This window comes from Salmo trutta, chromosome 31 (assembly GCF_901001165.1).
Source record: "Salmo trutta chromosome 31, fSalTru1.1, whole genome shotgun sequence".
Lineage (NCBI taxonomy): Eukaryota > Metazoa > Chordata > Actinopteri > Salmoniformes > Salmonidae > Salmo > Salmo trutta.
In genome coordinates, this window is record NC_042987.1 from 37,246,427 (window position 1) to 37,267,909 (window position 21,483).

Consider the following 21,483-nt stretch of genomic DNA (forward strand, 5'->3'; position numbering starts at 1 on the left):
TGGATGGGCTATTTACAGATGGGCTGTGTACAGCTGCAGCGATTGGTAAGCTGCTCTGACAACTGACGCTTAAAGTTAGTGAGGGATATATAAGTCTCCAACTTCAGTGATTTTTGCAATTCGTTCCAGTCATTGGAGGCAGAGAACTGTAAGGAAAGGCGGCCAAAGTAGGTGTTGGCTTTGGGGATGACCAGTGAAATATACCTGCTGGAGCGCGTGCTACGTGTGGGTGCTGCTATGTTGACCAGTGAGCTGAGATAAGGCAGAGCTTTACCTAGCAAAGACTTAGATGACCTGGTGCCAGTGGGTTTGGCAACAAATATGTAGTGAGGACCAGCCAACGAGAGCATGCAGGTCGCAGTGGTGGGTAGATTATGGGGCTTTGGTAACAAAACAGATGGCACTGTGATAGACTACATCCAGTTTGCTGAGTAGTGTTGGAGGCTATTTTGTAAATGACGTCGCCGAAGTCAAGGATTGGTAGGATGGTCAGTTTTACGAGGGTGTGTTTGGCAGCATGAGTGAAGGAGACTGTTGCGAAATAGGAAGCCGATTCTAGATTTAACTTGGATTGGAGATGCTTAATGTGTCTTGAAGGAGAGTTTACAGTCTAACCAGACACCTAGGTATTTAGAGTTGTCAGAACCGTCCAGAGTAGTGATGCTAGTCGGGCGGGCAGGTGCGGGCAGCGATCGGTTGAAGAGCATGCATTTCATTTTACTAGCATTTAAAAGCAGTTGGAGGCCACGGAAGGAGTGTTGTAAGACTTTGAAGCTCATTTGAAGGTTTGTTAACACAGTGTCCAAAGAAGGGCCAGATGTATACAGAATGGTGTCGTCTGTGTAGAGGTGGATCAAAGAATCACCAGCAGCAAGAGCAACATCATTGATGTATACAGAGAAGAGAGTCGGACCGAGAATTGAACCCTCTGGCACCCCCATAGAGACTGCCAGAGGTCCGGACAACAGGCCCTCCGATTTGGCACACTGAACTATGAGAAGTAGTTGGTGAACCAGTCATTAGAGAAACCAAGGCTGCCGATAAGAATACGGTGATTGACAGAGTCGAAAGCCTTGGCCAGGTCGATGAAGACAGCTGCACAGTACTGTCTCTTATCGATGGCGGTTATGATATCGTTTAGGACCTTGGGCGTGGCTGAGGTGCACCCGTGACCAGCTCGCAAACCAGATTGCATAGTGGAGAAGGTACGGTGGGATTCGAAATGGTCGGTGATCTGTTTGTTCACTTGGCTTTCAAAGACTTTAGAAAGGCAGGATGGATATACGTCTATAACAGTTTGGGTCTAGAGTGTCTCCCCCTTTGAAGAGGGGGATGACCGCGTCCGCTTTCCAATCTTTAGGAATCTCAGACAATACGAAAGAGAGGTTGAACAGACTAGTAATAGGAGTTGCAACAATGGCGGGGGATAATTTTAGGAAGAGAGGGTCCAGATTGTCTAGCCCAGCTGATTTGTAGAGAATCCAGATTTTGCCACTCTTTCAGAACATCAGCTGTCTAGATTTGGGTTAAGGAGAAGCGGGGGGGCTTGGGCCAGTTGCTGTGGGGTTGCAGAGTTGTTGGCCGGGGTTGGGGTAGCCAGGTGGAAAGCATGGCCAGCCGTAGAGAAATGCTTATCGAAATTCAATTATCGTGGATTTGTCAGTGGTGAGTGTTTCCTAGTCTCAGTGCAGTGGGCAGCTGGGAGGAGGTACTCTTATTCTCCATGGACTTTACAGTGTCCCAAAACTTTTTGGATGAACCATGTGTGAAGGCACTTATTATTTTATTTTTTTTATATCAGGCTGTAAGCCAGTCTCCCTATTGGTGTCATCATTTTTCAAAATACTTGAAATTCATACTTTTGGCCTGCAGCCACTGCAGCCCAGCAACACCGAGTTTGCTTTCAAAAGGATCATGTGTACATCAGGGTTGGTCAATTCCATTTCAGTTCCAGTCAATTCCATTTCAGTTCCAGTCAATTCAGGAAGTACACAAATTTCAATTGACATTTTCTAGAGTGCTTTTAAAAAATGTGTAATCAGGTTTACCTTCTGAATTGACTGGAATTGAAATGGAGCCCAATCCCCATGTACATGACATCTACAGTGCCTTCAGAAAGTATTCACACCCCTTGATTTTTCCCCCACATTTTTGTTGTGTTACAGCAGGGGTCTACAACCTTTTCTAACATGAGAGCGACTATAAAAAAAAAAATGGAAAACAGACTTTTCTTTTAGCTTTTCTCCTCTGCAACTCTTCCCCAGGTCCTTAGTGTACAAGATACAGTAGTGCACTGGTTCTTTCAATAAACCTGGTGAAATAATTGTTAAAGAACTAAGGTGGGCCCTCCCAAAATTTTGTTTTATATTTTCCCAAGTTATGTTTTTATTTTTTCACACTTAAAATTACAATTGTTCAAAAGAGAAACAACTAAATTTGATGTTCTGAGTCCATTTCAATGCTTAAATCACAGAATACTTTGTTTTCTTCTACTTAAAAAAAAAAAAAAAAACTAATTTAGTTGCGCATCTGGCGAGTGAGGAATGTGCAGTTTAATGTGCCAGTCTAGCGATGGGTCTGTACTGCTGCTGCTCATTTCATGGCAAAGTTTGAAAATCACTAATTATTTTTCATTAATATTTGACAAATTTTTGAATTTTTTTGTCCACTTTGGCATATTATTTTTTGTGTAGGTCGTTGTCAAAAAATGACAAATCCATTTTAATCCCACTGTAACAAAATGTGGGAAAAAGTCAGAAAGTGTTCACACCCCATGAAGGCACTGTAACCTTAACCCTGCCGTACGCAAACCCTGCCGTACGCAGTCCAATTCCAACAACAAAATCATCTCAAAGGACCAGAACACTTGAAGGGACATGCACGCACACTCATGATGCGGTCGTTGATGTTACGGCACATCTCTACGTCCTCCAGGTTACTATTATCGATTTCATTGGACAGGCTACTGGCGGCTCGGCTGTAGGAGCCCGTCGCAGATATCAGCCACTGGACAGACAGCAACTTAGGCAACACCTGGGGCTGCATCTGGAGATAACAAAAGATCAAAGGAGAAATGAGAACATAGACAAAACAAGCACCGGGCTCAAATGGAGGTCAATTTGAGACAGATTAAACAATGCACAAAACAAAATCCTAGACGGGTAGACATGGACAGGAAAACAAGACGACAGAGAGACTAAACTTAAAATCATAATTCTGCCAAGTTCACATTACCAGACAGTGAACATGTCCTTTCCCACTAGCTGAGCAACTCTGCACTGCGCTGAAATTAAGCAGATCGGACTCGACTTACACTCTGCAATTTTTGAATCTTGGAGTTAATGGCGACCACGTGGGTGCGGATCTGGCGGATGTATTTCTCCACATCCAGGTGCAGCAGGTGGTCGTGGACCAGCCGCAGGGCTATTTTCCCGGCGAACTGCCCTGCGGACACCGCCAGCTTGGCTACCTGGTTGGACGTGGCGCCATACAGCTTGTCGCGTGTATCATCCAGTGTTCCGAGGTATGGGTATTCCGCACCCTGAGACACATGGTGGTCAAAGGGTAAAGAATGCCAACAATTACAGGTAGAAACCGAATGCTAAACAATGACTGGCATTACTCAATTTTGGGGAAAACTGGGTTCATAAAATAACGACAGGTAGCAATAACATTTGTTATATTGTGTTGGTGTTGTCATAGAAAGAGAGTTATCGGTCATATTACACCAGACATTTTTAGATAATTTTTAACGCAAATCCTGATCGAACGAATCTGACAGGAATGGGATCAAGGACCTAATTGTTGTGGTTCCCGGGGGCCACCTTGGAGCAGAGGACAGGACCTGATTCTCCAGGTCTGAGGAGGACCTTCTATAACAGGGGTACTCAAGTACTATTTGAGAAGGTCTGGTTACACAAATTTCCTAGATAGCAAAAGGTCCGGCTGGATATTGTCATTCATCAGAGTAGTAACAACCCCCCCTCCCCCCACACCACCTCGCAACCCATGTAAACTGTTCACACCCCTGTTGTTGACAGACTGAAAATGTTGCTGTTTTAAAGTTAATGACCTGCAATTCAACACATTTGTCAGTTTATATAATACCAGGGTCCTGGCCCGTATTGACCCTGTTGTGGGTCCGGTTCCGTACCGCGGTCTGCAAATGACTTTATGTGTATTGTGGTGTACTGCTGAGACCATTGTGTAGGCACTTTTCACAAACTGACCTCTGTGGTGAAACGGAATGAGACGGATGGGATGCCGGAGAAGGTGATGAAGGGATAAGCGGGATCATTTAGCCTCAGAGGCTCCATGCTGTTAAAACATTAAAAACACAAAACATGACTACACAACCATACAAATATGGTGGTGAAAATGTCCCCTAATTCTATAAGCGATTCAATTAACTTCATGTGGGATCTGCTTTAGAATAAATACTTGACACTTTGAGCCACACTGTTATGATCTTCCCAAATGCCACCAAGTCCCACTTACACTGCTGCTTCCCAGTTAGACCCGGGGACTGCAGAGTAGAGTGTACCGGAGTCACTGAGTGTGTTCACCTGAGGAGAAGAACAGCACAGGTTTCAAAACATCTCAAGGACACAGCTTCATAATGAAACAAGAGAGAAATCCTGTCAGATGATCTGCTGCTACGTAATCTAACCTCCCGTAGCGTTCTCTGGATGAGTGTGTACATCAAAGGGCTGGCCGAGGCTTTGAATGTTGGGAAACCTGGGAGAGAGACATTGTACAATTCAAGAGGAAACTCTCACCTTATTACTATAGGGTTTCATGTATAACCTTTGCAACTGTAAACTGTCATTGGCACAAACCAAACACAATGCATTCTGTGTACATAAATCAAATACACTATACATGCCTGATACAACTCCATCCAGGTTGATGTAAGAGAAGGCTTTCATGTTCAGAGACGACAAATAACCCTGAAAACAGAAACGAGTTGAGACCAATTATGTATATAAACCCTGGATTACTGATACCACGTATTGGCCAATGAGAGGCTTTGAAGCCACCGGTCAGCCATTTTGGCACTCCCCAGAAGGAGCCGTTTCTATGGGAATAAATGGAGTTCTACAGCATTTATATTAAATGTTTGAGAAAAAAAATTACATGAATTTAAAGTATTTTTGTTGTTGTAGTAGGAACATTAACATTGCGTTAGTTAAAATAGAGCCCGTAATGGTAAATCTAAGCACTGACGGTAGCGCTATAGGTCAATCCAAAATATTTTAGTTATTTTCACAGCCGTTATTATGAGCGCAATAGCTAGCGGTGGCGCGAAACGGCTGGGTTTTGATGAATAAATAAGTTGTAGGTGCGACGAGGGTTTGGCCATTCACGGCGTTCCATGGCTTAATACTACATTTCTTGGGTCTCCAGTTCTGTAGGTTATTGCCAGTCTGCATTATCAAGTGCAATTCAGCTGGGAGCACAGAATATTCTTGTCCTAGTCCATTGTGGATTGATACTACAGTTTAAAATAGTAAAAAAAAAAAAAAAATGTTTTAAAACAAGTTGAGTGTTTGTACCTGGCTACCGTGAGGCCGACTCCCTCGGGAGAGGAGAGTGTGAGCCTCCTCGTCTCCTGCCTGACGGGCTGAGCGTTGGAATGGGCCAACGCTGTCTGGAACAGCCCCAACTCAACATTGTTGTAATTGGCTTCAACAAGTATAAGCCTTTACCCACTTCTCCTCAGATAAAAAATAAAATACTAGGCTTCCGTAAACTGTACTGTAGGTGTGAGGCACGTTATCAATAAGCAGGCGTTTTAGCCTAGGCCTACCGTTGATATGACATTATAGGACTTACACATTTCAATAGCCTGTTTGGAGGAGCTTGTCTTTCGTAGCTGGACAAGAGGCGCTCTTTGGAAATGGGGGGGGGGATGGATACAAGCCGAATGGATTATGCACTGCAGGTAGACCATCTAGAAACCTCTTATGGATAGGCTACTTGGCTGCAGTATAATTTTTTTTTTAAAAACACCAGACACATGGCTGTTGATCCAGCTTTCGTTAGGGTACGGTTTGTACGCACATCCAAAATAATAACAGAAGCTGGCTAAAATAATGTAATAGCCTACACGGATAAAAGGGATGTCCGCTCACTGTCTTGCTGTTCTAAACTTGATCTTTTAATAACGCTTTGGAGATTACGATTTATCTCAAAGCGTTATTACAATTCAAACCCTTCAAGAAATATTTTTTTAAAGAAATCTATAATATTTTAGCAAATGCATTGGTCATTGCGCCACAGCTAGATAGGCTGTGCGTCAAAATCCATAAAAACGGTATTACCGCTAAAACCAGCTTTCGGTTGGTCGTAAATATCCCCAACATTGCAAACTGAAATTAGCGCACGTTTTTAAGAACACACCTCAGATATTGCCACTCCTCCCACCTCAGCGCCAGTGAGCTCATATGAGACAGGTAAAATGACCAATCCTGGCACTAGGGTTTGAAAATAGAAGGCCGGCTTTAAAACAGGTAAAAGTTGAAAACTTGCGTGCGTTTGACAATTGCACCAGTTTAACGCCAGCTGAAAAATAGAGCCCTAGAACTTTCTAAAAGTATTTTATTTATTTTTTTAACATAGCTCACATGTAATTTAAAATGCATTATGGTATCTACTACAATAAACATGTACATATTAATAAATTATTTTCTATAACTTTCGAAATGTATATATATATATATATATATATATATATATATATATATATATATATATATATATATATATATATATATATTTTTTACAATGGTGGGGGAGTGCCAAGATGGTGGCTTCAGTCAGCTAGTATTTACAGTGCCTTCAGAAAGTACTCACACCCCTTGACTTATTCCACTTTGTTGTGTTACAGCCTGAATTGAACATTTATTAAATATTTTTCCTCACCCATCTACACACAATACCCCATAATGACAAATTGAAAATGAAAAGTATATATAAACTCGGCAAAAAAAGAAACGTCCCTTTTTCAGGACCCGGTCTTTCAAAGATAATTAGAAAAAAATTCAAACAACTTCACAGATCTTCATTGTAAAGGGTTTAAACACTGTTTCCCATGCTTGTTCAATGAACCATAAACAATTAATGAACATGCACCTGTGGAACGGTCGTTTTGACACTAACAGCTTACAGACGGTAGACAATTAGGCTCACAGTTATGAAAACTTAGGACACTAAAGAGGCCTTTCTACTGACTCTGAAAAACACCAAAAGAAAGATGCCCAGGGTCTCTGCTCATCTGCGTCAACGTGCCTTAGGCATGCTGCAAGGAGGCATGAGGACTGCAGGGGGACTGTGGGCAGGGCAATAAATTGTAATGTCCGTACTGTGAGACTAAGACAGCGCTACAGGGAGACAGGACAGACAGCTGATCCTCCTCGCAGTGGCAGACCACGTGTAACACCTGCACAGGATCGGTACATCTGAACATCACACATGCGGGACAGGTACAGGATGGCAGCAACAACTGCCCGTGTTACACCAGGAATGCACAATCCCTCCATCAGTGCTCAGACTGTCCACAATAGGCTGAGAGAGGCTGGACTAAGGGCTTGCAGGCCTGTTGTAAGGCAGGTCCTCACCAGACATCACCGGCAACAACGTCACCTATGGGCACAAACCCACCGTCGCTGGACCAGACAGGACTGGCAAAGTGTTCCTCACTGACGAGTTGCGGTTTTGTCTCACCAGGGGTGATGTTCGGATTCGCGTTTATCGTCGAAGAAATGAGCGTTACACCGAGGCCTGTACTCTGGAGCGGGATGGATTTGGAGGTGGAGGGTCCGTCATGGTCTGAAGCGGTGTGTGACAGCGTCATCGGACTGAGCTTGTTGTCATTGCAGGCCATCTCAATGCTGTGCGTTACAGGGAAGACATCCTCCTCCCTCATGTGGTACCCTTCCTGCAGGCTCATCCTGACATGACCCTCCAGCATGACAATGCCACCAGCCATACTGCTCGTTCTGTGCGTGATTTCCTGCAAGATGGGAATGTCAGTGTTCTGCCATGGCCAGCGAAGAGCCCGGATCACAATCCCTTTGAGCACGTCTGGGACCTGTTGGATCGGAGGGTGAGGGCTAGGGCCAATCCCCCCAGAAATATCCAGGAACTTGCAGGTGCCTTGGTGGAAGAGTGGGGTAACATCTCACAGCAAGAACTGGCAAATCTGGTGCAGTCCATGAGGAGGAGATACACTGCAGTACTTAATGCAGCTGGTGGCCAAACCAGATACTGACTGTTACTTTGGAATTTTTGACCCCCCCCCCCCTTTGTTCAGGGACACATTATTCAATTTCTGTGGAACTTGTTCAGTTTGTCTCAGTTGTTGAATCTTATGTTCATAAAAATATTTACACATGTTAAGTTTGCTGAAAATAAACAGTTGACAGTGAGAGGACATTTCTTTCTTTGCTTTGTTTATACATCTTATTTACATAAGTAGTCGCACCCTTGAGTCAATACATGTTTGAATCCCCTTTGGCAGTGTTTACAGAGTCTTTCTGGTTAAGTCTAAGAGCTTTGTACACCTGGATTGTACAATATTTGCCCACTATTCTTTTCAAAGTTCTTCAAGCTCTGTCAAATTAGTTGATCATTGCTAGACAACCATTTTCAAGTCTTGCCATAGATTTTCAAGTTGATTTAAGTCAGAAATGTAACTAGGCCACTCAGGAACATTCACTGTCTTCAAGGTAAGCAACTCCAGTGTAGATTTGGCCTTGTGTTTTAGGTTATTGTCCTGCTGAAAGGTGAATTCATCTCAGTGTCTGGTGGAAAGCAGACAACCAGATTTTCCTCTAGGATTTTGCCTGTGTTAAGCGCCATTACATTTATTTTTTTTTTATCCTGAAAAACTCCCCAGTCCTTAACGATTACAAGCATACCCATAGCATGATGCAGCCACCACCATGCTTGAAAATATGAAGAGTGTTACTCAGTAATGTCTTGTATTAGATTTGCCCCAAACATAACACTTTGTATTCAGGACAAAAGTATTTTTTGCAGTATTACTTTACTGCCTTGTTGCAAAAAGGATTAATATCTTTATTATGTACAGGCTTCCTTTCCTGTGTTTGAAATTCACTGCTCGACTGAGGGACCTTACAGATCGTATGTGTGAGTTACAGAGATGAGGTAGTCATTTTAAAAAATCATGTTAAACACTATTGCAACTTAATATGTGCCTTGTTGTAAAAAATATTTTTTACTCCTGAACTTATTTAGGCTTGCCATAACAAAGGGATTGAATACTTGACATTTCAGCTTTTCAATTTTTATTAATTTGTAAAACAATAATCTAAGAACCTAATTTCACTTTGACATTATGGATTATTGTGTGTAGGCCTGTGACAAATCCCAATATAATAGATTTTAAATTCAGGCTGTAACACAATGTGGGAAAAGTAAAGGGGAGTGAATACTTTCTGAAGGCACTGTATAGAAATCATTGGTTGAGACACAAGTAAAAAAACAGTTGTTCTAAGGTTTGCATTCTTATCTTGCGTTCTTACCTCCAACCACTCGGTGGCGCCAACACTCCCATACTCTCCAGCACTCCAGCTGGCAAAAACAATGCTCCTCCTGGGCTTGAAGCCATCTGTCAGAGGGAGAAAAAAAAAAAAAAAAGACAGGAATCATGAGAACGAACATCATTATCGTCATCATTCAGGGTTGGTTGCCTCCTTACAGGCTATGGGGATATTTTTCTTTTGTATTGTGTAATCGTTCCAATTTCCCCCCACTATATCTGTACTGTAAGTCATGCATGTAGAATACAGTGCATTCGGAAAGAATTCAGATCCCTTGAATATTTCCACATTTTGTTATGTTACAGTCTTATTCTAAAATGGATTAAATCGTTTTTTCCCCCCCTCAGTCCCTGTGGCTCAGTTGGTAGCAACGCCAGCATGGTGTGTGCGCAACGCCAGGGTTGTGGGTTCGATTCCCACGGGGGGCCAGTACAAAAAAAAAAAAAAAAAAGTATGCATTCACTACTGTAAGTCGCTCTGGATAAGAGCGTCTGCTAAATGACTAAAATGTAAAATGTACACACAATACCCAATAATGTCAAAGCAAAAACAGGTACAATTTTTTTTTTGCTTATTTATTTAAAAAAAAATATATATAATAATAATTCACGTAAGTATTCAGACCCTTTACTGAGTACTTTGTTGAAGCACCTTTTCAGCAATTACAGCCTCGAGTCTTCTTGGGTATGACGCTACGAGCTTGACACACCTGTATTTGATTTTTTTTCTCTGCAGATCCTCTCAAGCTCTGTCAGGTTGGATGGGGAGTGTTGCTGAACAGCTATTTTCAGGTCTCTCCAGAGATATTCGATCAGGTTCAAGTCCGGGCTCTGGCTGGGCCACTCAAGGATATTCAGAGACTTGTCCCAAAGCCACTACTGCGTTGTCTTGGCTGTGTACTTAGGGGTCGTGTACTTAGGGGTCGTTGTCCTGTTGGAAGGTGCTCTGGAGCAGATTTTCATCAAGAATCTCTTTAATTTGCTCTGGTCATCTTTGCCTCGATCCTGACTAGTCTCCCAGTCCCTGCCACTGAATAACACCCCCACAGCATGATGCTGCCACCACCACACTTCACCGTAGGGATGGTGCCAGGATTCCTCCAGACGTGATGCTTGGCATTCAGGCCAAAGAGTTGAATCCTGGTTTCATCAGACCAGAGAACTCCAAGCAGGCTGTCATGTGTCTTTTACTGAGGAGTAGCTTCCTTCTACCCTAAAGGCCTGATTGGTGGAGTGCTGCATAGCTGGTTGTCCTTCTGGAAGGTTCTCCTATCTCCACAGAGCAACTCTGGAGCTCTGTCAGAGTGACCCTCAGGTTTTTGGTCACCTCCCTCACCAAGGTCTTTCTCCCCCGGTTGCTCAGTTTGGCCGGGCAGCCAGCTCTAGGAAGAGTCTTGGTGTTTCCAAACTTCTTCCATTTAAGAATGATGAGGCCAATGTGTTCTTGGGGACCTTCAAATGCTGCAGACATTTGGTACCATTCTCTATATCTGTGCCTCGACACAATCCTTTCTTGGAGCTCTATGGACAACTCCTTCGACTGTGGGAACTTACATTGACAGGTGTGTGTCACTTTCCAAATCATGTCCAAATCAATTGAATTTCCCACAGGTGGACTCCAATGAAGTTGTAGAAAACATCACAAGGATGATCAATGGAAACAGGATGCACCTGAGCTCAATTTCAAGTCTCATAGCAAAGGGTCTGAATACTTATGTAAATCAGGTATTTGTGTTTTTAATTTATTATAAATTAGCAAACATTTCTAACAACCTGTTTTCGCTTTGTCATTATGGGGTTTTGTGATGTCATTATGGGGTATTGTGATGTCATTATGGGGTTTTGTGATGTCATTATGGGGTATTGTGATGTCATTATGGGGTATTGTGTGTCAACTGCTGAGGATTTTTATTTGTATTTAATCCATTTTAGAATAAGGTTGTAACAAAATGTGGGGAAAAAGTCAAGGGGTCTGAATACTTTCTGAAGGCACTGTGTGTGTGTGTACATTCTTCTGTCTGTGTATTTGTTGTAAGACGATGTCAGCACCACTTCCCCAGGTCAAATTCCTGGTACATGTAAATGAATAAATGGTGATTGTAACTAGGTTTATCTATATGCCCTTTTTAAATCTATAAGTCTTCTCCAGTAACGTGCTCAGTTTATGTGAACAGAACCCCATGGTCACTTAAAATATGACTTGATTGACAACAATGCTCCTTGAGATTTGTGGAATACATTAGAATTAACCCCAGACACTACATGAACACGAGAGAATTGATTGAAAGCTCGAGAAACTACAGTAGAGACCTACACTGTATATCCATTCCGTCTATAAACGTACATTTACATTTTAGTCATTTAGCAGACGCTTTTATCCAGAGCGACTTAAAAAAGGTGCTTGGCTCAAGGGCACAAACAAGATTTTTCACCTAGTCGCTGTGGGGATTCGAACCAGTGACCTTTTGGTTACTGGTCCAACGCTCTTAAGCGCTAGGCTACCTGCCGATTGAAAACCCAAAGCAGTACAGCTGACTAGAGACCTGTAACCATTGTCTATTCTATGGCATTTATATGGTCTGGCCTGGCATCTATCATCACCCACCATTTTTCACCATGTCTGAGATGGCGCGGGCCAACTCCACCAACACACTGGTACCCACTGTGGAGCTGGCGAAGCCTGGACCCCAGGCATCCCTCTGAGCACCCATAACCACAAAACGATCTACAGCAAGGAAGGCAGAGACATAGCATATTTAAAGGGTGTAAAGGATTAAGACAGTTGATCTATTATATAGCCTCTCATAGATAGCAGTTAGCCTCTCAAATTGGGGTCGATCCCATTTAATTTCCCTTATTGTAGAGACATTAATGGAAATTATGCTCATGAAATGAAAATGGTTCATTCTTTCAGATCTGGACTATGCATCAATTCACAAATTGAATTTCAATTAAATCTACTGACTTGACTACATTTGAAATGAAACTGACCCCAAAGCTGCCGCCAAATTACCTAAGAACTATACAATGCTAGGGACTCCTGTTTCTTTCCACAGGGTCATAGGTCAACCATACCTGGGTCCACAAAGCCTTTGATGACTCCAAACACGTTGTTGATCAACTTCTCAGACAGGACGTTGTTGACCTCCACCGTGACCATATCTTTATCATCTCCCAGTCTTCCTACCCCTACCCAACCTGCAGGGGCGGTTGTCCCTTCCATCCCCCTGAGTTTCCAGACAAAGATTTGGTGGCAAAATGTTAGGCACTGATCTAAGGTCAGTTTCACGTTTTTAACCCTTAAAAAAATGGTCATGGTTAGGATAGGAATGGTATGCTGTTCCTAGATCTGTGTGTAAGGCCCAACTTCTACTACACAACGATCAGTTGATGATAGAAACCTACTTCATGATAGTGGCAGCCATGTTGACTGTGATGGTCTGGGCCAGGATGCTGGGGAGGCCTGAGGACTGGACAGGGGGAAACTGGGTGTGGTTGAAGGAGGGGAACCCGGGAGTGTAAGGGTCGCCAGAGCCAAGATGGACCTGGATATGGAGAAACAGAGACACACGACAGGGTGAGCCCTGACCTTTGTGTTTTGATTTGGCCCTGCACTAACATAGCCAATTCAGCTTATTGCCAAACCTTTGATAAGTTCAATCTGGGGTGTAATCATTAGTCCAAACAGTTGCGTTTTGCAACAAAAACTAGTTTCTGTTAAACAAATTCAAGTAGGTTCCTTCACATTTTGGTTCCTAGTGAATACACCCCAGGTGTGTTGGTGCAGGGCTAGAACGAGAAGGTGGACTGCCTTGGGTAGAATATAGTGAGGGTGTCATCAGGGTACAAAGTGGAGCTGAATAAGATGAAGCAACTAGAGGTACACAATACACTACTGTATCTTTAAATGTAACCTTAAATGTAATTTTTGTTTTCATTTAACCTTTAACTAGGCAAGTCAGTTAAGAACAAATTCTTATTTACAATGACGGCCTACACTGGCCAACCCCTGACGACGCTGGGCCAATTGTGGGCCGCCCTATGGGACTCCCAATCACGGCCGGTTGTGATACAGCCTGTATTTGAACCAGGGTGTCTGTAGTGACGCCTCTAGCACTGAGATGCAGTGCTCCTTAGACCGTTGCGCCACTCTGGAGCCCATAAGTAGTAGCTACTGCAGATATACCCAACAATGTGTGTGTGTGTCCAGTTGACCTCAGTTATGGCTGGGAATGCAAATCATATAAGTCTGTCTACATGTACATTTCATAGAGAAAATGTCCGCCTCACTCACATGGCCAAAGAGCTGAGTGGACCCTCCGAGCTGTCTGTCGCCAGCAGGGTAGATGAGAACAGCAGAGGCATTCAGCTTGGCTGCATTGGCCACCTATGCAATGAAGAAAGGAGGGAGCAAGGAGGGGAAAAGCACGAGAACAGAACTCTTTTACGCTTAACAATGACACGTCACCTTGTGTTATTCAATCAAGTCCATATAGGCTCCAATAGATTTACCAATACAAACTTAAAAATTCTGCCGTATGCTTATGAAATATCTCAAGGAAGTATGTTTTTTTTTTTTTTTTTGTTTCTTCTTGTGCAATTCCCTCACCTTCTCAGCAAAGCTTATTTTCCCAGATCTGACCAGAAGGACCCTCCCGTCCAAGGCAATGTTCTTATCCTGCAGTTTCCCCAGGTCGTCCATCTGGCCGTAGTTTCCGTGAAGTACTGCGCCCTGTGAAAAACAAAAATAAAAATTGAGCTCAAATTACTCTGCAATAATTTATTCATAAATATGGAGGTCCTATTATGGAAGAATACTAGGGGTATGCAAAGTGTAGTTAACAATTGTGCTAAGTGTTTGAAAATAAACTGAATGACTAAATGTGATAACTGTCATGTAATATTTTATAGTATACATTGTTATGTCAATTATTTTATTACAGAGTATCAGCTCTATTGTCAAGCTTGAAATCAACTGAAATGCTCCAAATGTGTTCATTTCAATGTGTAAAAAAAAATACAATTTAAAGAAAAACACCGGATTTTTTTCAATGATTACCTTTGCTGTTCCAGTTTTGCTGTAGGCCAGATAGCCCCTCAGTTCTCCAAGGTCAGACCCTTTGAAGGTCACCATGTTGGAGCCAGAGGCAGGGGGATCCACAAGCTTGACAAAGTGCCCGTCAGTCCACGTGTGCATGCCATACTGTTTGAACCTTCCCAGCACCTTGTTGGCCAGCTCCATGTCTCCAGCAGAGCCTGCCTGATGGCTTTCACTAGCAAACTCACTGAGAGAGTGACAGACAGAGACAGAGAGATATAAATATACTTCCTTTATCCCAAAAATGTGCCAAACATTATGCAGACAATTATTAAGACTTCAAATGTTATTGGTCACATGCTTTGTAAACAGATGTAAACTAACAGTGAAATGGTTATTTTACGGGCCCTTCCCAACAATGTAGAAAGAAAAATAATAACAAAGAATACACAATGAATAACGATAACTTGGCTATATACACACAGGGTACCAGTGCAGAGTGGATGTGCAGGGGTACTAGGTAATGGAGGTAGATATGTACATATAGGTAGGGATAAAGTGACCAGGCAACAGGATAGATAAACAGTAATGGCAGCTTATATGAGTAGTCAAAAGAGTTAGTGCAAAAAGGGTCAATGCAGATAGTTAAATAGTCGGGATAGCCATTGGTTAACAGCCTTATGGCTTGGGGGTAGAATCTGTTCAGGCTTCGTATGCATCCGCCATACTGTCACAACATAATACAATTGGTAGTAGTATAACATTGTGGTGCTATTTCCAATATACAGTTGAAAAATGAGAGCAGACAAGCTTAAAAAGGGATACTTTGGGATTTTTGCAATGAATCGCTTTATCTACTTCCCCAGAGTCTGATGAGCTCATGAATAATAAAAAAAAAGTGGTAACCACAAATTCATCCGACTCTGGGGAGGTAGATAAAGGCTTCATTGCCAAAATCCTGAAGTAACCCTTTACATGTTGACCCCACTGGGCTACTAGTGCAGTCACCTGAAGGCACTCTCGATGCTAGAGGCAGTCATCTTCTGATCCAGCAGGCTCTTCACGTCCTTCCAGTCCATGAGAGGGTCCACCTCCATCTTAACGGAATCCTCGGTAATGGATTCTTCAAAGGTGGACCTAGAGCAGCTGGGAGGAGCCAACTCTGTCTTCCGGTGGGACAGGTAGCCAATCAGATAGCCTGAGAGAGAGAGAAACAGCAAAAAGGGGAATTGAGTAAATGATAAAATAACCACTGAAACCACTGTCAGCAGCAGCTATCCAAAACCATCCGGGCAGATGTTTTTGTATAGCCGGTTTTCCCCCCCCCAGGCGGGCCGGTTTCCCCCCCCCCCCCAGGCGGGCCGGTTTCCCCCCCCCCCAGGCGGGCCGGTTTTCCCCCCCCCAGGCGGGCCGGTTTTCCCCCCCCCAGGCGGGCCGGTTTCCCCCCCCCCAGACAAAAAAAAATGTCAAGATCTTTCGATGGAGAATTATTATTTTTTGGTCCAAGACTAGGCTTAATCTTTGTCTGGAGAACCAGCCCTTAATCTGGTCATCAGTTTATCTAAACAGTGTTTCATCCATAAATCATGACAGTAGAAGTCGCCCCTATCACTTCCACTGAGTTTTAGCCATCTGTGGCTAAAGTTAGCAGAATTTCATAGTGGCTTTTAAAGAAACCCCGAAACATGAATTACAGTTTCTCCTGGCCCACAGACTACGTTCAGAGTGAAGAAACTCCTTTAACGCATCCTTTAATACTGAGCATGTGACTTTAACTGATACAGCATATGACCAATACGTGACTAATAGTGACTGAGGCGCCAGCATGCAACTGTCCATTTTTAAAATGTCTGTTCTTACTGATGATGAAGATGAGGAGTACGGTGGCCACCATGAAGCAGACGTTCTTGGGCGTGCGCCCGGCAGGCTTGTGTACCACATAGGGTTCCTTGGCATGGTTGAGGTCCTCCCCCACGCCATTGCCCCCCACCTCCTCGTCCATGTCGGACGACAGCTTCATCTCCACTTGGCTGTTCTCGCCCTCCATGTTCTGTGTCAGGTTGAAGCGTGTGTATGAGCGAGGCTCTCCATTGAACTGTGTGGAAGCAGAGATTGATGAAGGAAGGAGAGCTGTTAAAATCATCACATGCCATGTGAATTAGTGTGTGTTTTATTCAGCCAAAATGAAGGCATTTTGAACATTGAAAACATTCTTATACAGAATACCTTGGCGTTTCACTCCCTACGTGCCTGTATACAGATATATTTTTATAATGGAACAAATCTTTATTTGCCACCAAATTTGAGCAAATAAAAAGTGTGATTAAAATCGAGATTAACTACAGAATGTAATGCGATTGATTATTTTAATTGTTTGACAGCCCTTAAATACAAAAATTATCGGGATATTATTTGACTTCGTCATCTGTACCTGCAACAAACTCCAGGATTTTTCCTCCCCCCCCCCCCATCTTCTTTTTAAATAAATAATAAATAGTGAGCCAATTTATTTTCAGCACTATTATTTCCATGACTGATCAAAACAAAAACCAAAAATTCCATGTCCCTCTGCAGCGATACGGTGAGCAATATGTTTGGAAAAATCGAATCGCAATAATATCACAGTGTCGAATCGCAATACATATAGAATCGCAATGGGTATTGAATCAGCACCTAAGTATCGTGATAATATCGTACCGTCCAGTCCCTGGCAATTTCCAGCCCCAGTGTATAGTACTACTAGGCTGGCACTATGTCAAGTTATACTATAGTGCAGTAATATAGTACATATGTGTCCATACAGCAACTTGTCAGGGGTTGTTGAAACTAATTTGCATAATGTGTGCCACTTAACACATTGGCTGTGTTTACTCAGGCAGCCTAATTCTGATATACATTTATCAACTTTATTTAACCAGGTAGGCCAGTTGAGAACAAGTTCTCATTTACAACTGCGACCTGGCCAAGATAAAGCAAAGCGACACAAACAAAGTTACACATGGAATAAACAAACGTACTGTCAATAACACAATAGAAAAATCTGTATACAGTGTGTGCAAATGAAGTAAGGAGGTAAGGCAATAAATAGGCCAATAGTGGCGAAGTAATTACAATTTACACAAGTGATATATGTACAGATGAGGATGTGCAATTAGAAATACTGGTGCGCAAAAGAGCAGAAAAACAAACCAAATATGGGGATGAGGTAGGTAGTTGGTTGGATGGGCTATTTACAGATGGGCTGTGTACAGCTGCAGCGATTGGTTAGCTGCTCTGACAACTGACGCTTAAAGTTAGTGAGGGATATATAAGTCTCCAACTTCAGTGATTTTTGCAATTCGTTCCAGTCATTGGCAGCAGAGAACTGGAAGGAAAGGTGGCCAAAGGAGGTGTTGGCTTTGGGGGTGACCAGTGAAATATACCTGCTGGAGCGCGTGCTACGTGTGGGTGCTGCTATGTTGACCAGTGAGCTGAGATAAGGCGGAGCTTTACATAGCAAAGACTTATAGATGACCTGGAGCCAGTGGGTTTGGCAACGAATATGAAGCAAGGGCCAACAAACGAGAGCATACAGGTCGCAGTGGTGGGTAGTATATGGGGCTTTGGTGACAAAACGGATGGCACTGTGATAGACTATATCTAGTGAGTTACACATGGGATAAACTAAAGTAGTCAATAACACAATAGAAAAATCTGTATACAGTGTGTGCAAATTAAAAAAAATAATTAAAAAAAAAAAAAAAAAATCAGGCAAAAGATCTGAATTGGGCTGCCTGTGTAAACAGTAGCTATTGCGTTTCAATTTTACTGGAGTCAAATCAGTATAAAACATAACGTACTACTTCCTCTAGACCAGCTTACTGAAACGGATGGCATAATGACTGAAGAAAAACGTTTCATTGCCTTAATAAAACCAATGTTTTTTTTGGCTTGTAGCCTTCATCAGGGTATAATGTTAATTGACCTCCAATAGATTGTGAAGTTAGCACCATTCTTCACATTTCCAGTTGGCTCCTTTATTCATGCACCTTGGTTGGAATGCGAGGTAGCAGCACTATACCTTTGCTTCGGGAATCACTGAACCACTTTAGAGTCAAGAGACCAATTTGCAAGTGTGTGACATGTACCCATTTTACTAACATTTGAGGAAATTGTGGTGCAGGTATCAGTCAACTGAAACTAAAAGCAACCGTTTAAAAAAAATACATTCAAAAGAGGAATGCTTTTGATTTGCAACCATTTTTAGACAGGATAATGAGACAATCATTTAATAAATGCTAGGGTAATTTCTTTAAAGAGTAGGCCTAGTACTTACAATTTTGGATATTGTCGACCTTGCGTGGTCCATGGTAGCTTCTCAGAAGTCTAGAGGGAACAAAAAAAACAATTTGAGTGTGGAACAGGATCCATGCTAGAATAGAAATACAGGGTTTTGGGGAAAGAAAAAACACGTCCCAAAGCCACAGGTTCTCACTTCTTATTTGTGTATTCATGAACAGTTTCTTTCTGGCTAGTGGGGAGAAACCAAAGGAAAAAGTCCCACATCTTCTCTAAACATCCACCAGACTTCCTACGGTGTTGCCCTGAAGGATTGCTCTGTTCCCAGGCACAAAAGAGCACTGTTGAGGGCGTGAACTGGCCACATAATCACACTGGCTCCACGTGAAGTCGAGGGGGGGAAGAAAATAACATGATTACAAAAACAAACTCCCCACGTGGCTTGATTTTACAGATGCGCCAAAGAAAGCATTGTCTCTGAATGTAGTCCTGAGACCAGAAACACGAGACCACCGTACCATTTCCTGGTTGTCAAGTAGCACCCATGAAGAGCAATTGTTCTGAATAAGGAATAGGCCGTTTTAAACATTTTCGATAATGTGCTGTTATTAAGTCATTATTGCAGACCCCATTGCTTATTTCACTGTACAGTCTAAGTGATCTTGTACTGTACACTACTGGTAACGTTCATTTTATGCTGGCCTAATTGTAAATTGTTGTAATTTGACTAAATTAATTCATAAAATAATCCATTATTTTGTCCAATTGAAGTTACCATGTAGTATTCAGTTTAGAGCAGTAGGTGGCGACAAAGTCCCACAAGATTTACTTTGCTTAGGGTGATATACAACTCGGCCTAATGGCTCAAATTAATATAGGAACTGAATCCAAAATGAAATACATTCATGTAAAAACAAATTGTCATTGAAAATAATGAGCAAAGAAATCGAAAGCGCTTCTAATCATTGCCACAGCTGTGATGGCCTACATCACTGAGAGGTTATCAACTTGAGGTCACTAGATATATCATTTTTAACTGAATAATGAATGTCCTATCACGATCACCATCTCATTTATTTATTTTTTAACCTATGAATACAACCACCTCATCTATATTTGATAATAGGGCAGCCTGACTAAGTTAGTGCTCTGAATAAAGAACAAAGTGCATAGATAACATGTCAAAACCCAACTGAAATGGACGGTTAAGTAAGTAAAGCACTTCACTGTATTCGGGAAAGGAAACAGAGCATCCAGCCAACATGCTATGTCAAGTTTATTGAACCCTCCTTACAGCTGTTTTGACCAGAGTTACCGCAGTCATGATAGCAATTCCTCATAATACTTCTCCTTTACTGAGAAAGACAAGTAATTCGCAACCCATGTTTCCCTTATTCAAAACAATGCATCTCTGACAAGGGAGGACCTAGGCCTAGATACTAAAACAAAAAGGTGTTCTTACCTTTCAAACCATCCACATGTCTACGGTCTTACCAAATGCCTAGCTAACTGTATTCCCAATCAGCATGAACCTACCTAATGAACCTCATTCACCTCTTTTCCCATCACACCAAGCATCAATATTATCTCAATGCTCCTGAACCAATCACAACACTGAGGCGAGTGAGCTGAGCCCTCATTTACATTTAACTCATTTAGTAGATGCTCTTATCCACAGCAACTTACAGTTAAGTGAATGCATACATTTACATCCCTTTTCACACTGTTGCCCAATGGGAATGGAACCCACACACCTGGTGTGGCAAATCACCATGCTCTACCAACTGAGCCACGCGGGACATGACTCCAGTTGAACACGGCTACTCTAAATAACTGATCGTCAACCGTTCCTCCCAGTGCTGAAGTATTTCAACCACCTAAACAGCTCTCTTAAAAAGACTAATCAATTCTAGGATTGTGTTAGGGCCTGAATGAATCAGCAACAGACAGTCCTTGTTTTTGTAAAGTCACCTCAGTAGAGAGTTGCCACAATGATTACTGTAGTAAGGCTAACCGGGCAGAACAGTGGCGGCTGTCCGGACAATGAGCCCTGAATGACCTCTTGCGACATGTTCAGCCCCAATGGGGTAGGATTCCAGAGAGGACATGGCGTGACAGCAGAACCGTGGGCAAATGCCAGGAGACAGGCCTGCCCTACTTAGCAACCTCCAAGCCTAGCCTAACTAAACATAGGCCTATGATCTTAACACTACATTAGGTTAGCAGATATAGGCTAATTTCAGTTAGCCTAAGTTGGTCTGGCATGGCCTAGCCTTGTCTTCCTCAGCATATTTTGGCTACGGCTAGTAAAGGCTGACTTAGCAAGATTACAGTAAAGGTCACAGAAACAGAGAGATACTGTAGCACTATTCCTTGTAGTATCAGCTGTGTATTTCATGTCAGTTGCCCTGTCTAGCTGTGTCCTTTTTCTACATCTCGTTTTTATTTATTATTATAATTATTATGACCGGTCCTTTTGTAAACTAGCAAACTTCATAACCACATATCAAAATGTAAGCTGTAACTTCAACCTCTGCTTGCAGTGGCATATGTTGAGAAAAGACTGTTGGTTAAGTGGTCCTCTCATTAAAATCACACCGTC

At 42.5% G+C, this 21,483-nt stretch overlaps 1 protein-coding gene across 3 annotated transcripts in view; it reads right to left on the reverse strand.

Moving 5' to 3' along the window:
* LOC115170147 (transferrin receptor protein 1) overlaps positions 1-21,483 on the reverse strand; it is a 32,333-nt gene that overhangs the window by 6,169 nt on the left and 4,681 nt on the right. For 2 of the 3 annotated variants that reach the window (XM_029726479.1, XM_029726481.1), the window contains exons 2-17: positions 18,919-18,968; positions 16,464-16,698; positions 15,612-15,801; positions 14,625-14,850; positions 14,175-14,297; positions 13,860-13,952; positions 12,971-13,110; positions 12,641-12,792; positions 12,171-12,290; positions 9,549-9,634; positions 4,886-4,949; positions 4,670-4,737; positions 4,498-4,565; positions 4,230-4,317; positions 3,314-3,541; positions 2,887-3,045 (exon numbers count right to left, since the gene is read on the reverse strand). In XM_029726479.1, coding sequence (XP_029582339.1) covers positions 2,887-3,045; positions 3,314-3,541; positions 4,230-4,317; positions 4,498-4,565; positions 4,670-4,737; positions 4,886-4,949; positions 9,549-9,634; positions 12,171-12,290; positions 12,641-12,792; positions 12,971-13,110; positions 13,860-13,952; positions 14,175-14,297; positions 14,625-14,850; positions 15,612-15,801; positions 16,464-16,698; positions 18,919-18,951 — 2,073 coding nt within the window. In that variant the 5' untranslated portion in view covers positions 18,952-18,968. Of the gene's footprint in view, positions 1-2,886; positions 3,046-3,313; positions 3,542-4,229; positions 4,318-4,497; positions 4,566-4,669; positions 4,738-4,885; positions 4,950-9,548; positions 9,635-12,170; positions 12,291-12,640; positions 12,793-12,970; positions 13,111-13,859; positions 13,953-14,174; positions 14,298-14,624; positions 14,851-15,611; positions 15,802-16,463; positions 16,699-18,918; positions 18,969-20,343; positions 20,444-21,483 lie in introns of those variants that run through there. The other variant, XM_029726480.1, reaches the window with a different exon arrangement.